This window comes from Leucoraja erinacea, chromosome 5 (assembly GCF_028641065.1).
Source record: "Leucoraja erinacea ecotype New England chromosome 5, Leri_hhj_1, whole genome shotgun sequence".
In the NCBI taxonomy this organism is placed as follows: Eukaryota; Metazoa; Chordata; class Chondrichthyes; order Rajiformes; family Rajidae; genus Leucoraja; species Leucoraja erinaceus.
This window is the reverse complement of record NC_073381.1, coordinates 19,886,055-19,898,120: the sequence shown is the minus strand read 5'-3', so window position 1 is coordinate 19,898,120 and position 12,066 is coordinate 19,886,055. Positions and strand designations below refer to the sequence as shown.

The 12,066-nt window shown below is 41.7% G+C and overlaps 1 protein-coding gene across 1 annotated transcript in view; it reads left to right on the top strand.

Annotated features, from left to right (window-relative positions):
• Window positions 1-12,066, top strand: part of LOC129697010 (pecanex-like protein 1) — a 215,937-nt gene that overhangs the window by 145,199 nt on the left and 58,672 nt on the right. The window contains 3 exon segments of the mRNA XM_055635197.1: window positions 616-745; window positions 3,897-3,955; window positions 7,799-8,014. Of these exon segments, the coding sequence (XP_055491172.1) occupies window positions 616-745; window positions 3,897-3,955; window positions 7,799-8,014 (405 nt within the window).

The following is a 12,066-nucleotide window of genomic DNA, read 5'->3' as shown; positions in this document are numbered from 1 at the left end:
AAAGAAAGAGACGGTCTTGCATTTATGTAGCGTTTTCCACAATTTGTAAACTGATTCCTCATTACCAGATTAGCACAAAGTAATTACCGACTGCAGTTACCATTCTAGAAACATGGCAGCTAGTTTGAGCATTGTTGTCTCTCACTTGTTGAACTGCTGATAGCGATATTGGTTTCAAGATAACTATTAGTCAATGCACCAAGAGATAGTATCCTGTTCATCTTTGGAATGTTCTTGTTTGCATCTATGTGAGAGCAATGGTAGTCCTTGATTTAAGGTCTCCTCCAACAATGTTGCATTTCCTTTGTATTGCCACTAATTATTCCTGCTCACAATTTTATGAAGGAGTTTGAACCCAGAGGTTTTTACTCCAAACAAGGGTGAGAACTTGGTAGAGTGGACCAGCGAGCTTACGGTAAAGACTGTAGTGAGTTCACCGTCAAAGGCACCTCTGCTTTGAATTTGGTTGCAAGTTTTCACATGCGGCCAGAGTATATAAACAACTCTGTGCCAAGTCACCACTGCTCTGATCGTTAAATTTGTTTATTTGTGCTGTTATATCTGCATCACTTTCATAGGAACCATTAAATCAGTTCCTTAACTGCACGGTTTCAGATTCGGCTATGCTGTTCGTCCAAGCCCTCGTGTCTTCACTCTTTTCCACTCCTCTTGCTCCATTCCTTGGCAGCGCCATTTTTATTACATCCTATGTCAGGCCGGTGAAGTTCTGGGAAAAGAATTACAAGTAAGTGAGCTGTGTTTGCTGCTGACAGTCATGTTGCTTGCGCCAAGTTGGGAAGTGACCTTACTTGTCACGTTGATGTCGTAACTTCAAAAAGCCCACAGCACTATTCATGAAACATTACCTCTCACCCAGTTCTCTCTGTTCAAGTCTGTAGCTGGAGTTAAGAACAATGAGCTTGGCAGTGGACATTGGAGGGCATAGTTTCGCAGAATTTGACTGGCTAAAATAAATTAAAATCTCAAAATGACTTTGAAAACGTGATTCAAATATTGTTTCATCTTTTGTGCAGTGGATGAGAAAACCTGTTGTTTAATAAAATAATTGCTTTATAAAATTTCCAGTCCATGACATGAGAAAGTACGACCCCTGAGTTCATTCCTCAGATGGTGCTTTGATAAGTGACCAGACACTTATAGTGACAGTGGAACTAAAGCTGAATAATATCTTGGGTTCCACACCTGTCTGCTGTTCTCCGGTCCTTGTTGCAGGTATACGCATCTGTAGAATTCATGAAAAATGTGAGATTTATTGCGGATGGTCAAATATTGAGATTGATTGTTGTCTGATGGTCTCTCAACCCTTGCTGCCTAGACCTGCTCCATCCGAAGGAACAATCTTCATGTACATCACACGATGTGCATGTTGTACAACAGCAAGTAAACATCAACTCTAGTGCAAATAGGAAAGATTGCAGTAAGAAACTATCTGTGCAGCAATGACCATTTGAAAAGTAGGATATGTTAAATTGTTGAAGACAATTTGGAATGTCTGTTCTGTTTAACAGAATACCTTGGATCTATTAACAAACCCACATCTGCAAATACATTCTTGAAGAAGGGCCTCCACCCAAAATATCACCTATCCATGTTCTCTTGAGATTCTGCCCGTCATGCTGAGTTGCTTGAGCACTGTGTCCTTTTTTTTTTCTTCTTTTAAAAAAAAAAAAATAATTTTATTAGAAGTAAGTACAATCATATGGCACCAAAGTGCCTAATATATATTTTCATAATACATTTTATGTACAACTTCTTATTTTTTTAAAAATATTAAAGAAAGATTAGAATAAGAAAAATAAATTAGATAGTAAAGGATAGAAAAGCGTGAGATATATAGTGTGTGAAGAAAAAGAAAAAAGACGAATGAGTGAAGAAAGTTGAGAAAAAGAAAATAGAAAAAAGAGAATAAGACATAAAAATTTTTTAAAAAATTTAAAAAAAGGTAAGCTCATTGTTTATAATCTTGACCAACCCTCGTCCAGTCCTGAAACAGTTAGTTTTTACAATTGTGTTGCACCATATGATTCCAAAAAGACGACAAATGGAGACCAACTCGTTATGAATTGGTCTGATTTATCCATTAGGAGGAATTGCATTTCCTCAAGATGTGCGGTGTCCAACATACTTGCAATCCACATTTTAAGCGTTGGTATTGATTTATTTTTCCAAAATTTAAGTATTAATTTTTTTGCTATTATTAAACCATAGTTAAAAAATAAATTTTGAGATGTGTTCAATTTATTCCCATCTTCCATTACTCCAAATATAATCATTTCAGTATTAGGTTCCATTCTTATCTTGAATAATTTTGTAAATATTTCGAAAATATCACTCCAAAATCTATAAATTTTTATGCAGGCAACTAAGGAGTGTGTTATAGCACTGTGTCCTTTTTAATACATTTCTGAACAGTTTGAAAAATTACATTGAAAATTACTTATGTAATTCCAGTACACTGCAATTGTACTCCTTTGCCAGTAATAGTGTGTAGCTTCATATAGGGAACTAGACCAGGTGCAGACCCGTTGGGTCTGCTCCCCCAACGCAATATTCCACCACTCACCCGTTCCCCCAATGCAACCGGTTCCCCCAACACAATATTCCACCACTCATGCATAGCCCCCAACTGCGCAGGCATGGCTCATTTCTCCTCATCCGCCAGCACTCCTACCACCTCCTCTTCACCCTCCCTCTTCAATCCCTAGAGAGGGAGGGGGGTAGAGAGGAAGGGCGATGGGGAGGAGTGTAGAGAGGGAGAGGGGTAGTAGAGAGGGATGGGGCTAAAGAGGGAGAGGGGCAGAAAGGGAGGGGGTAGAGAGAGGGGTTTGGGGGAGAGGGAGGGGGCTAGAGTGGGGGGGGATGGAGGGTAGAGAAGGAGAGGGAGGGGAGTTGCGGGGGAGGGGGTAGAGATGGTGGGTGTGAGGGTAGATAGGGAGGGAGTAGAGTGGGAAGGGGCGAGAGAGGGAGTTTAGACCCTTCCTACCCCCTCCTCTCCCTCAATCCCCCCCACTCTCCCTCCTGGCCTCCCCAGGATGTTTCCCCTCTCCTCCCTTCTTTCACCTCTCTTTCCCTCTCCTTTCCCCTACCGCCGCTGTGGCCCCACAATCGCGAGGCGTCTCTGTCGCCGTGGCCCCATCGTTGCGAGTCCTCATTGCGGTCTCGATGTCTCCTTCACCGCCGTGGTCTTGATGCCTCTTTGATGGCCGCAAGAAACCCCAGCCGGGGGGGTCGCGGGTAGAAGTCCGGGTCGGAAAAAGCGGAACGTTAATTTAAATGCGGCCCTCCCCCTAACGTCACTTGAAGCTGGTAGTCGCCCACTTCCCCTTTATGACGTCACCCGAAGCGGGTTGAAGGTTTGCCGTTTAAAAAGTTAGTTTTCAATTTTTTTTAAATGCTGTAACTTGTGAAATATAACGTAATGTGAAGTGAAGCAGTTTATTTTGTCGACGGGGTTAATGTGATTAATAATGTGTGAACATTTCTGCACTAGTGTGTGGCGTTTTGACGAAGGTAGAAAGACTCAGACGACACACACACGTGTACATACATACACAATGAGACTTTTAATAGTATAGAGATTCAATTATAAACATGGAAAAAGAATCAGTAACAAAAATGCATGTGACTTTTAAAATGGGCCATTCAACCATAAAAATGAGAAAAGGTCAGAAATACCCAGCAGGTCAAGCAACATCCATGGAGAAGGAAGCAAAACAGGTCAATGGACACTCCTGGATTTCTCTGCACACTGGTCCTCATGATTACTGGTCCAGGCCCACCTCAGTACACTTGATCTTCATTCCTGGTGCTCAATGTGACAACATATCCACCAGGAAATTCAAGATTTGCATTATTGCTTATGTCTTTTTTTACAGCACCAAACGGGTGGATCATTCTAACACCAGGCTGGATTCACAGATAAACAGAAGTACTGGTAAGTAAAGAGATGATGTCGTTTCAGCTGGCCTCCCTTGGGATTATTATTTTGTCGCAACATGAATGTGATAGGATTGTCTGGCCCCTAAAAATATAATCAGCACAAGAATGAACTGTTCCTGTGAATGTTGTTTTTCGAGGTGTGAAATGCTGCTTCAGAAAGTGCTAGTTTTGTATTCTCAGACAAAACTTTAGACAAAATATGGTGCCTTCTCAAAAATGATCCCTTTATTGCATGAAATTAAGCACGGAAAAAGGCCATTTCGCATATTTTGCCTCTGCTAAATCTTTGCAAGTATGATCCAGTTTGTTTCTCATCCCTTAGTATTTTTCCTCAGGGCATTATAACCATATAAACCATATAACAATTACAGTACGGAAACAGGCCAACTCGACCCTTCTAGTCCGTGCCGAACACTTATTCTCCCCTAGTCCCATCTACCTGCAGTCAGACCATAACCCTCCATTCCTTTCCCGTCCATATACCTATCTAATTTATTTTTAAATGATAAAATCGAACCTACCTTTGTAAGTAACTGCTACCCTTTGTAAGTAACAAAATATCGTGGTCCTGTTCTGGCTGCCACTTTTCAAAGAAAACGTAAAGGCATGAGGGAGGGTGCAGAAGAAATGTACTGAAATCAATCAAGGGAAGATAAGCTTTAGTCCTGTGGGTGGACTGGAGAATGTGGGCTTACTCTTCCCGGAACAGAGAAGGTTGCTGGAGATCAGACACGGGTTACATAGAGTAGACAAAGAAAAAATGGTTCCCATTTGCAGAGGAATCAAGAATCAGGCAACAGGATGATATGGTTGCCAAAAGAATCAAAACAAGAATGAAAATGTGCTTTTCGTTTCCACAGAGTTACTGGGTAAGGTCGAGCATGCATTGCTGCAGAGCATAGAGGAGCCAGATTCAATTGGAATCGAAAATAGAGCTGGATAAATGTCTAGATGGAAAGAATTTGTAGGGCTATGAGGATAAGGTGGGCAGTACGTCAAACAGGATTTGCCCTACAGAGAGCTGATGCAGATTTGATGGGCCAAATGGCTTCCAACCATGCAGGAACTATCCACAACAACCATTTTTTCCCAGTTAATTTCAACTCTCTTCTCTGGTTAACTGATTTTCAGTGGAAATAGCTTCTCTACCAAGCCCTTGATAATTTTGAACAACCCTATTAGTTCCCTTCATAACCATCACTGCCATAGAGAGAGCAATCCGGGCTTCTCCAATCCCTCCTTATAACTGGTTCCACAACCTGCAAGCATTCTATTAATTTCTCGGTGACTCAGATCTATAATACCTAGAACTCAATGTGATGCCACAGTTGAGATATTACCAATGCTGTCTCCTCAAAATCTTCCAGTTTACGAGATGTTGCTAGGACTTGAGGGTTGGAGGTGCAGGGAGAGGTTGGGCAAGCTAGGTCTTTATTCCTTGGAGCGCAGAAGGCTAAGAGGTGATTTTATAGAGGTGTATAAAGTCATGAAGTGAAAAGATAAGGTGAAAGCACAGTCTTTTTCCAGGGTAGGGGAATCGAGTTAGTGGGCATAGGTCTAAGGTGAGAGTGAAAAGATTTGCTGTGAAACTGAGGGGTAACTTTTACTTACTGAGGATTGTAGGTATACGGAACAAATTGTCAGAGGAAGTATTTGAGACAGGAATACAAATAGGAAAGGATCATAGGTGTAGTTGGGTATATTGGTACCCAAAGATTATTACGTCGATTTAAAAGAAAGCAAACCAAGCACTGTTTATGTTGCCTGGGTTTCAGCACCTAAGTTACAGAGAAAGGTTGAACAAGATAGGTCTTTATTCTTTGGAGCGCAGAAGGTTAAGGGGGGACGTGATAGAGGTCTTTAAAATTATGAGAGTGATAGACAGAGTTGACGTGGAGAAGCTTTTTCCATTGAGAGTAGGGAAGGTTCAAACAAGAGGACATGATTTGAGAATTAAGGGACAAAAGTTTAGGAATAACATTAGGGGGAACATCTTTACTCAGAGAGTGGTAGCTGTGTGGAATGGAGTGGTGGAGTCAGGTTCGATTTTAGCATTTAAAAATAAATTGGATAGGTATATGGACGGGAAAGGAATGGAGGGTTATGGTCTGAGTGCAGATAGATGGGATTAGGTCAGAGTAAGTGTTCGGCACGGACTAGAAGGGCCGAGATGGCCTGTTTCCGTGCTGTAATTGGTATATAGTTATATGGTTTATATTCAGACGATAGAACTGAAAAGCAGAAAAATTATGAATCAAATCAATATAGATTCTGGAAATCTGACATTTAAAAAAAGACAGAAAATGCAGGAAACAATCGGCAGTTCAGGCAGTATCTATGGAAAGATTAACATTTCAGATCAGAGACCATTTATCAGAACTGGGAAAGAGTGAATAAAATGTAATTTTAAGGTGTAGACAAGGTGGCGAAGAATGTTTGTGACAAAGGGAATATCTGTGATAGGATGAGATCAGATTAAAAGGGTTAAACATAGAACATAGAAACATAGAAAAATCAGTGCAGGAGTAGGCCATTCGGCCCTTTGAGCCAGCACAGGCATTTAATATGATCATGGGTGATCATCTAAAATCATCTAAAATCAGTACCCCGTTCCTGCTTTCTCCCCATATCCCTTGATTCCTTTAGCCCTAAGAGCTAAATCTAATTCTCTCTTGAAAACATCCAGCGAATTGGCCTGCACTGCCTTATGTGGCAGAGAATTCCACAGATTCACAACTCTCTGGGTGAAAAGGTTTTTCCTCATCTCAGTCCTAAATGGCCTACCCCTTTATTCTTAAACTGTGACCCCTGGGTCTGGACCCCCAACATTGGGAACATTTTTCCTACATCTAGACTGTCCAATCCTTTAAGAATTTTATATGTTTCTATAAGATCCCCTCACACCTAAATTCTAGTGAAGACAACCCCAGTCAACCTATTCTTTCATCATATGTTAGTCCCTCCATCCCGGGAATTAACCTGGTGAACCTGTGCTGCACTCCCTCAATTGCAATATTGTCTTTCCTCAAATTAGGAGACCAAAATTGCACACAATACTCCAGTGCCCTGTACAACTGCAGTAAGACCTCCTTGCTCCAAAACTCAAATCCCCTCGCAATGAAGGCCAACATGCCATTAGCTTTCTTCACTGCCTGCTGTACCTGCATGCTTACTTTCATGGGCAGTTAGAGGGAGATAATGTGGCTTGGCCCATGTCAAAACCTTATTAATGACTAGAAGAGAAAGATGTATGCCAATGACAAAGTACAAAGCCATTGGCCAAGCTGGGACACACAGTGACACAGCGGTAGAGCTGTTACCTCACAGCGCAAGAGAGCCGGGTTTTATGTTTATTCCCCATGACCGCGTGGGTTTTCTCGCGTTACCTCTCACATTCTAAAGACGCGCAGGTTTGTAGGTTAATTGGATTCTGTAAATTTGCCCTTAGCGGGATAACTTGTGTACGAATGATCAATAGTTGGCATAAACTTGGTGGGCCAAGGGGCTGGATTCCACGCTGTGTCTCTAAACTAAACTAAACTAAATTGTAATAAAGGCATTAATACATCAAATAAAGAACTCATGTATTGACATGCATTACCGTGTCAATTGTAAATATCACTATAAATACCTGTCACATCATAGCTGACATTATGTCTTTTAATACAATTTCCCCATCTACATAATATATTCAATTGCCTTTATTTAGGTTAAAGAATCTAATTTTGGATTTAAATTTTGTCACTCTCAAATGGAATACAAAATGTTGTTATATTAAAATCCACAGAGAATGACAACATTCACGCTTCAATGTAATCATTGTTATTTGCACTCTCAGGGGCTGATGACAACAACCTGAACTCAATCTTCTATGAGCATCTAACCAGATCACTGCAGCAGAGCTTGTGTGGCGACCTGATCCTAGGTCGATGGGGAAGCTACAGCACCGGAGATTGCTTCATCCTGGCTTCAGATTATCTCAACGCGCTGGTTCAACTGATAGAGATCGGCAATGGCCTTGTAACGTTTCAGCTCAGAGGGCTCGAGTTCCGAGGCAAGTTCCATAATAACTCAAACCTGATCGCCACATAAAGTCAAATGGATTCTGTCACCCAGTGTCCAGATATGTTGCAGGTTAATCAATGGAGATTTATTGCTCCAATTAGCAGGTTGTCATTGCACAGTTTACTACTAGGATGGCAGAAGGTGAACTAGAATAATATTCCTGATGTTTTAACACTTTACAGAAAAGACATACGTCAGTTTAATTGAATACTTTTTGTTGATAATAAAAATAGCAGTGCAAAACTGAAATACTTTTACATTTGGAACTGGTGAATGGAACACTAGGTGGCATTTTATTTAATTTGGGCCAAAGGTCTCAACTTAAACTATTCCTTTAAATATTATTTCCTGATGAAAGGATAGTTCATGTTGTGAAAATAGATTGAATGGGTGTTATTGAGAGTCTATGTGCTATTTTGCCTCAACAAATCTCTCCAGCAAACTGGCCATGGGTGCCAACCAATATTATAGAATCTCATTTATATGGGTCATTGAAGTTATCTTCAAACCTAGATTTAGAACAGCAGTAATACCCCAAATTAAAAGAGACGGATGCAAAAGATTGTTGGCTTTCCCTTCTGTATTATGGGTATATGTTGCATGAATGTGTCTAGACCTGTTGTCGATGAATCACTAGAGACTGATTGCTCCAATTAGCATGTTATTATTGTGTCTTGTAACTCCTAGGATGGCAGAAGGCGAACAAGATGAACAGGGGTCTTTATTTCTGATGCTTCTAATTTTTCATCTATTGACTGAAAAACATGAGCCAGTTTAATTGATTGCTTCTGTTTGTTCCTGATGATAAAACATTCCAATTGTCACCTGTGGCTTGGCTGGTTGCAGTCATGCCACTGAGCCAGAATTATGTGGATCATCGCACCTTGGTGATTGAGCTCAAAATTCCCTTATGTCTGTATAATCCATGCTGTATGGGTTCTGCACTGCCAGGGATATTGGTCGACAGCTTCTATACTACTATTTAATACCATACAATAGCATTCTGGGCCATCCTATCGCCGATTGTGAAAGACATATGTATCAAAGTTTGCAAATGCAAAGAATGTCAGCTGCCCTGCTGACACTGATTTTCTATTGATACATTGTAAGTGCTCACAGCTGCTAGCATTCTCTGCAGCCAGTCTATAAGATGGCATACCACATTCAAAGCACAATGCTTCCAGCTAGAGGCAGTGCTTCTACTGAATGTATAGATGTTAGCGAGTTCACTCGAGTCAGAGGGACTTGTCCAGCTAATGAAAAATTGTACATTCAGCTGGCTATGCTTTTTGTAAGACACTAAATGCACCAACCAGGGCTGAAACCAACTGTTCGTGTTCGGAGTTTGCCAATCAGATCTCCAAAGGATAAACTTCTTGTGAGTGCATTTATGATTGCCTGCACTTTGGGATGCCTTCTTTGTTTTCTACTGGCCTTAAGTTCTGCAAAGGACTTTCAGGGCCATTGTCATTTGAATGCAGTGTTGGTAAAGTGGCATACGCTGTTTCAGCTCAAAGTTTCTATTGCCTCTGTTGGAGTAAGAGCAGTGCAGTTCTCCCATCTGTAGACCAGTATTTGTCACTCGACACGGGTGAAACTATTATGGGCAACAAGGAAATGGCAGAATAGGTACTTCGGATCTGGATAACCTCACATTTATCTATATTATACTGCATCTGCCACGCATCTGCCCACTCATTCAACCTGTCCAGGTCACCCTGCAACCTCCTAACATCCACATCACAGCTCACACTGCCACCCAGCTTTGTGTCATCCGCAAACCTGCCATGTTGCTTGTAATTCCCTCTTCCAAATCATTAATATATATGGTAAACAGTTGCGGCCCCAACACCGAGCCTTGCGGCACCCCACTCGCCACTGCCTGCGATTCTGAAAAGGAACCGTTCACTCCGACTCTTTGCTTCCGGTCTGCCAACCAATTTTCTATCCATGTCAACACCCTACCCCCAATACCATGTGCTCTAATTTTAGTCAACAGTCTCCCGTGCGGGACCTTATCAAAGGCTTTCTGAAAGTCTAGATACACTACATCCACTGGCACCCCTTCATCCATTTTACTTGTCACATCCTCAAAAAATTCCAGAAGATTAGTCAAGCATGATTTCCCTTTCATAAATCCATGTTGACTTGGACTAATCCTTTTACTGCTATCCAAATGCCCCATTATTACCTCTTTAATAATTGACTCCAGCATTTTTCCCACCACCGGTCACGCTAACTGGTCTGTAATTCCCTGTTTTCTCTCTCGCTCCTTTCTTGAAAAGTGGGATAACATTAGCTATCCTCCAATCCACAGGAACTGATCCTGAATCTATTGAACATTGGAAAATGATCACCACTGCGTCCACTATTTCTAGACCCACCTCCCTGAGGACCCTGGGATGCAGACCATCAGGTCCAGGGGATTTATCATCTTTCAGTCCCATTAGCCTACCCAATACTATTTCTCGCCTAATGAAAATTTATTTCAGTTCCTCTGCCCCTTAGATCCTCTGTCCACCAGTACATCTGGGAGATTGTTTGTGTCTTCCTTAGTGAAGACAGATCCAAAGTACCTATTCAACTCTTCTGCTATTTCCTTGTTGCCCATAATAATTTCACCCGTGTCTGCCTTCAAGGGACCCACATTTGACTTTGCTACTCTTTTTCCCTTAATATATCTAAAGAAGCTTTTACTGTCCTTCTTTATATTCCTGACCAGTTTGCTTTCGTACTTCATATTTTCAGCCCGTATTGCCCGTTTTGTTTCCTTCTGTTGTCCTATGAAAGTTTCCCAATCCTCTGGCTTCCGGCTACTCTTTGCTGTGTTATACATCTTTTCTTTTAGTTTTATTCTATCCCTAACTTCTCTTGTCAGCCACGGTTGCCTCCTACTCCCCCTTAGAATCTTTCTTCCTTTTTGGAATGAAACGATCCTGCATCTTCCGGATTATGCCCAGAAATTCCTGCCATTGCTGTTCTACCGTCATTCCTGCTAGGATGCCTTTCCAGTCTACCTTGGCCAGCTCCTCTCTCATGCCTTCATCGTCCCCTTTGTTCAACTGCATTACTGACATTCTCCTTCTCAAATTGCAGATTAAAACGAATCATATTATGATCACTAACTCCAAGCGGTTCCTTTACCTCGAGTTCTCTTATCATATCTGGTTCATTGGACAACACTAAATCCAGAATTGCCTTTTCTCTCGTCGGCTCCATTACAAGCTGCTCTAAGAATCCATCTCGGAGGCATTCTACAAACTCTCTTTCTTAGGGGCCTGAACCAACCTGATATTCCCAGTCTACCTGCATATTGGAATCCCCCATCACCATAGTGGCATTACCTTTGTTACATGCCAGTTTTAACTCCTGCTGCAGCTTACACCCTACATCCGGGCTACTATTTGGGGGTCTGTAGATAACACCAATTAGTGTCTTCTTGCCTTTACAATTCCTCAACACAATTCACAGTGACTCTACCTTGTCAGTCCCTATGTCTTCCCTCGCAAGGGACTGAATTCCATCCCTCGCCAGCAGAGCTACCCCCCCTCCTCTGCCCACCTGCCTGTCCTTTCTATAGGATGTATAACCCTGAATATTAAGTTCCCAGGCCCGATCCTCCTGCAGCCATGTCTCAGTAGTCCCCACAATGTCATATCTACCAACCTCTATCTGAGCCTCAAGCTCACCTACTTTACTTCTTATACTTCGCGCATTCATATACAATACTTTTAATTCTTTGTGCATCTCACCTTTCACATCGATACCTATTACGCTTGGCCATACTCTCCTATCCCTTTGTGAGCTCTTTCCCGTTAATTTTGGGGTCATTAACCATCCTTTTACTCTCTTTCCCCTTAACTCCGTACTTGACTATCCCATTTGATTGTGGAATGCACTAACAGGAGTGGTAGTGGAGGCAAACAGGATAGTGATGTTTAGGAGGCTTTTAGAAAGGCATGTGGTTACACAGGGAATCAGGGATATGGAACACATACACTTGGCCATACACTCCTATCCTTTTGTGAGTTCCCTTTCCCG